Genomic DNA, 5,722 nt, shown 5'->3' on the forward strand with positions numbered 1-5,722 from the left:
AAATATTTCCCATATACATCATATGCAATTTATCATTCAAAATATTTTTAATTGGAAACTGGAGAAACTTTTCCTTGCATAGCCAGAACTTTAGGCTCGTTTTGATTTAACAAACATTTAAGACTTTCCGAAACAGACCCGATACAATATCGTACATGAAGGAAACCCTTAAAATAAATTCGACATTGAAATAAGAGCATCACACTCACTTTAAAAATATGTCGGTACTTATTTGAGTGAAAGCGTTAGCAAATCAAAATTTCAGGACAGTATTCCCCCAAAATGACATTTTTTAACGTTCAATTTTCAGCTGCACCTGAAAGGGAAGGCAAACGCACAAATGTGAAATACCGACTGTCCGGGAACTTTATTTACTCAAAGAGCAAACAACACGTAATTATTCTAAACTATCTCGAACGTTACTCCGAAGGCTCAAAGAACATTAATAGATTCATTCGGGATCAAATAACAACAACGAAAGTAATAAATTATCCTATCCCGTATTTATGGACTCATCCCGCTAATTACAGGCTAAATTACTGCTAAAATACCTGGGCGACATAAATTTTTGATTGTCAGTTAGCCCTGGTGAGTCAAGTAAAACCAAAAGTCGTCAGATGAATGGCAGGGCATAATATCTTTCCTATTCGGGAGTTCAAGTTCACAGGGAAGAAGGTTAATGGATTGCCCGGCCATTCGACGAGTGAGGAATGACCGATAAGACAAACACACCTGTAATTCTATTTCCTTTATTAAACTAATATAAGTTACAAGACTTATTGAAATGTATCAAATATATCCAATGCCCTTATTTACAGAATGCACGTTGATATGAACAAAAAATACAATGATTAAATAAAATAACTGCCCTCGAGTTTTGGAAAAATAAACGTTAATCAGCTGGTGTCATATATCCAATTGCATATTTGATGGCATCAGCATCAATATTTTTTTCATTCAAGGGCCATTAAAAAATAATATTATTACTTTAAGGCGAAATGGAGGTTTACAGAAAAAAGTACAACAATTTGTAACATCTAAAGACAAAAGTTACTGCTTTTTCATAAATCACTGATATTCATTAATAAATTAATATGTAATGAGGATTACAAATTTGTTTGAGTAAACGCTAAAAGGGCCTTAGTTCACCGCAAAGACAAAGTAAAAATCCTAGCGGTTTCATAAAAAGACAACTGCACGCCGGAATTAATTACAAGCTGGAGACATCAATTCCATCAAACAAGGTAGCCACAAGGGCTGGTGGAATGGTAATCAACTTAACTAAACAAATAATCAAATTCACACCGTAAAATTAAAAATTATCGGACCCAGCCTTCCTGATGGCGCCTCTCGGGGTGAAGAGGAAGGGCCTTAATACTCAGCAAAATAGACTTAACATCACTCGGAGTCCACGACGTTTCTTTATTTTGACGACCAATTTCTTTTTCAATGCGGTTCCCTCCAATACTCGACGAACCGCTCGCTGGGCCACGCAGGTGATTAATAAGCCATCTGGAGGACCCCGAGTCACTCTTCGTCGTCAAAATGACTGCTCGCCCCTCCTTAAATGCACTTGGTGATTGAACGATTGCTTGTCTCGGGGGAGAAATGTCGCTGCCACGGCCGATGCTGCTACTTTTCCTTTCGGGAGGTGAGATTCAGAGGAAAGGAGGGAGGGAAGGAGAGGAAGGGAGAGATGGAGGGGTGAATAGGAGGGGGGGCGGAAAAAGAAATGCCCGCTTCAACTTCCGAGCTCGTGAATAAGGGTAGTTGATCCTCTTCTCCTCTCCTTCCCCCACGCTCCGAGCCTCGATATTTATTGCATATATGAAAACGCAGCCTATTGAAAGGTCGACCGCCTGCCAGCGGACCGCTCACGATGAAAACCCCCTTGACATCCAGCCGTCCAAACTGCGATCCAGACTTGCAGGAACGGCAGTCTTCTTATCTTTTTTTGAAGAAGGCCCCAAAAGTCACTCCACTCCCTCGTGGGTGATACGTTAGCTGGACAGGAGTCCTGTACCTGTGGGAGAAGAGAGAACGGAAGCAGGTGAGACAGGAAAATCGTGACATGGGAGAGAAAGGAGCCTCAACAGTTGTATCATGAATTCATTACAAGGGCCTGGGGATGCCACACACAAACGGGATGAATAAAAAAATCCGACACTTATTCGGGGGATTACGAAACAAAAACAGGACCTCAGTTTTGGCATGCATATGAAGCGTCCACTTGAATGCACTGAAATTAAAAATTCCCAGGTAAAAGGTATCAGTTTTCGCGGATTAAAATCCTCACAAAAGCCGCATGATGCCTCTGAGACAGGAGGTTTAGGCAAATACACAAATAATTATAACCGTCATATGCAAATATAAAAACTTTTCACATTGAAAATTATAAAAATGTTTTGCATTTCAGTTCAAAGTTTCAATAATAATAATAATACATTAACCTTCGGGCAATTTAATATTAAAAGCAGGTTTTGGACAGTTCGTTACAAACCACAGGTATGTGTAGGACTTATTGCATGGACTAAAAACATAACCCGCTAAAGATCGCAACATATTTCCTCCGCTACTACTCAAATTCGTTGGGGCATATCATTCTCGCCACGAGGAAATAATATCTCTCTTACCGCTGGCAAGACTTCGCAATTCCCTCCACTCTTTTGATAACCTTATTCGTATACAATAAGCGTCCTCTTTATTTTCTCGTATAATTATTCCTTGAATTTACTCAAATAATTTAAAAATACTTTCATATGTATAATATATAGTAAGTAATACTTCCATAGCATATATTCAGTTTTGCGGTTAAATTGTCGAACATCATCCAACACCTTTTCATCATGGTATCTTATATCGAATCGTTCACCATCAACAACTATAATTTTCAACGCAAACCTCGACGCTCATGATGCTCGCAGCTCGCTTCTATCCTTCGGTTCGACTATGGAAATCAAACGTTTTGTTGTCCACACTATATTATCCCTAAGGCAGATTCAACCCCTTATCGTCATTGCCCAAGGTAACAAATTTTATCTTTACCCTTGACAATACCGCTAAGGCGTTGAAACCGCAGTTTAGATAACAAAATTGTGTGAAACAATACAAAGTTGGGTTGATAATATACGTCCGTACTAATCACAACTGGCCAATGATATCGCCAACCAACTTGAACGGCAGACTTAAGGCGCAACTTGATACTTCTAGTGCTACTCACTCATTGAACGAGGTTGTCCTTCAAACAACCCACCACTCATTGAGCTCCAAAGCTGTTTTTTTATGCTTCCGACTCATTTACTCTTCCTACTGTTTACTTGGAATTTTCTAAACAGTCAGTCGAAAAGAAGGCTCACGGGAAGGAGAGATAAAGATAGGATAGAAGGAAAGGGGGGGGGCAGAGAGAGCCTATCTGATGCAGGAATAGTTCTAGGTATTCTACCTAATAAGGTAGGTTTTGGAGTCTTTAGGAACGCGTGGTCTTCCCCTAGCTACTTTAACTCTTACTTAATCTATGCTATTTACTTCATCGGTCCATTTTCACCGGCTTTGTGCAGTCCAACTTTCCATTCTCTTCTTCGCTAACTCAATGCTCTCCCCTGTTTCAACCTTCTAACAGACTTCAAAATCCTACCAGCTGTCAATATCTCCTTCATCCAGTTATTCTGTCTTTTTTAATTTTGCTGGCATCCATCTCTTCTCCATTTAAAACGTTGCCACTACTGTTCCACACAATTCAACAAACATTTTCAATTCTTCTCCATAGGTAATCAAAATTCAGAAGTGCTCCAATCTAAGCTTAACCTATTGCTTCAGAAACCAATTTTCGAACCCATGGAGAGCTATACTCCGATGTCATTAATAATCTTTTCTTGGCATCTTTTTATCTGCCACTTTCCTGTTCTCCTATTCGCAAATACATATTTCTTCTGCCAACCCAATTCTTTCCGTTACGCACTGCTCACTGCGAATTAAGATGAACGCGAATAAGGAATCAATTAAGCTACTGATGAATAAAACGCGGCAATTGGTTATCCGAACAATAATGCGGCTCGTTTAACTAAAGTTACGGGGATCGTTATGGTGCGGTGTCTATCGTACTAGCTTCCCACCCAGAGGGCCCGGGTTCAAATCCCGGCGGTGCTGAATATTTTTCAGAGGTATCTCGATCCCTACTTGAGATGCTTTGTGGAGGGCACTTTGAGTGAGTACACCGTCCGTCGGATGGGACGTTAAGCTGCAGACCCCTTGGCGCTTTTCGACAAGAGTAGGCTAATGCCGTTGCCGAGTTTCTCCCCACCCTTCATCCTTTCCTGTCCATCCCTAATGGCGCAAATGACCTCAGCTGTCGGTCGCCTCTCCTAAATACTACTACTACTACTTAAGTCACCAATACGCTACAGATTAACTGTAAAACTCAAGCTGTGCAAACCTTATGGAAGACAAATTTTTCTGTCGTTCGTTTGGCATATTATGGTTTCAAGTTCCCAAGCGGTTTTCCGTAAAGAGATGGATGGGGCAACTGCAAATGAATATTACTTGGGTGGGCGTAATTCTTGACCTTCCTTCGTAGAGATATTATTAAACAGCAACTATGTCAATGCTGCCTCCATAATAATGGCATTATGTGCATATGCCACATCTTTTACGGCCAGTTTTACCAAATCTACGAAAATAATTCATGCGGACTACGCTTGTTAACGACTCCGAACATTTCTCTGCGACAGAGCAAGGAATGTATTTTTTTTCTTAGGGTAGGTACAAACGTACGAGTAACACAGCTTTCCGCTCGACTCGTAAGCAATTTTGAGGTTGCCTCTCAACCCCAAATGGACCCTCCTCACAAGAACTTCCCACGTCACCCCGCAGGACACTCTTGCACATCACCCACATGAACACATAATAGATTGGACCTCTCCCTCCGACCCCCTATTAGTGTCCATTCCACCCCCCCTCCCCTCGCAGGGGAGACATGCACTCGTCTCGGGCATCGAGTCCTGCTCTGCTTTTCCTCTCGTCCCGGAGTGACTTATGGAATGTGAGGACCATCTTGACAGCCCTGCTAATAGGAGCATATCTCAGCGTCGGCGAGGAGGAGTGCGGCCTTTCGATCGGGAGTGGGCCGGGAAGTGAGGGTGACAAGTGGCGTGCCAGGGCTTTCTCGAGAGGCCCGCTCTGTCAACGACCGAATTAGAATGCGTCCGCTCACTACTCCCAAGTGCGATCCAACGACGAGAGCGCGTTATGTCTCCATCCAATGCGAGCGATGACTTTTTCCCGAATGATCCCATCGCCGTGGCCGGCCAATGGTGACAGAAAAAAATGAACGACGACAAACCCAATCTCACTCGTACAGAAACAAGGTCTCCTCTTCCGAAGGGCTAGGAATTTTTTTTGTTTCAATGGGATGATTCAACCATGCAAATGGTAATAAGTTAGCCCTAAAGTATTAAATAATTTCCAAGAGTATCGTATATAAAACCTCAATCGCGCACACTCGAGTTCGCCGGCATGACATATTTACACGACACGATATTTTTACAGCACTTGAACACTAGCACGAATGTGGGAAGTAGGAAGATAAGGGTACACCCCATGGGTTAAATATTCCATTCGGCTGAAAATAATGAAAAACTCGTGAAACTATCCAAATATGCTGTTTGAGCGGCCCTCGGCCAATTTGTCCACATTTGAGCATCCATTAGCAGCGATTGAAATATTT

At 41.9% G+C, this 5,722-nt stretch overlaps 1 protein-coding gene across 1 annotated transcript in view; it reads right to left on the bottom strand.

Moving 5' to 3' along the window:
• Positions 1 to 802: 802 nt before the first annotated feature.
• Positions 803 to 5,722, bottom strand: part of LOC139700015 (ubiquitin carboxyl-terminal hydrolase 48-like) — a 457,328-nt gene continuing 452,408 nt past the window's right edge. Inside the window, exon 19 of the mRNA XM_071598444.1 lies at positions 803 to 2,023. Within this exon, the coding sequence (XP_071454545.1) occupies positions 2,001 to 2,023 (23 nt within the window). The 3' untranslated portion in view covers positions 803 to 2,000. The remainder of the gene's footprint in view (positions 2,024 to 5,722) is intronic.

This window comes from Hetaerina americana, unplaced genomic scaffold (genome assembly GCF_022747635.1).
Source record: "Hetaerina americana unplaced genomic scaffold, ioHetAmer1.1.p SCAF_10, whole genome shotgun sequence".
Taxonomy (NCBI): domain Eukaryota; kingdom Metazoa; phylum Arthropoda; class Insecta; order Odonata; family Calopterygidae; genus Hetaerina; species Hetaerina americana.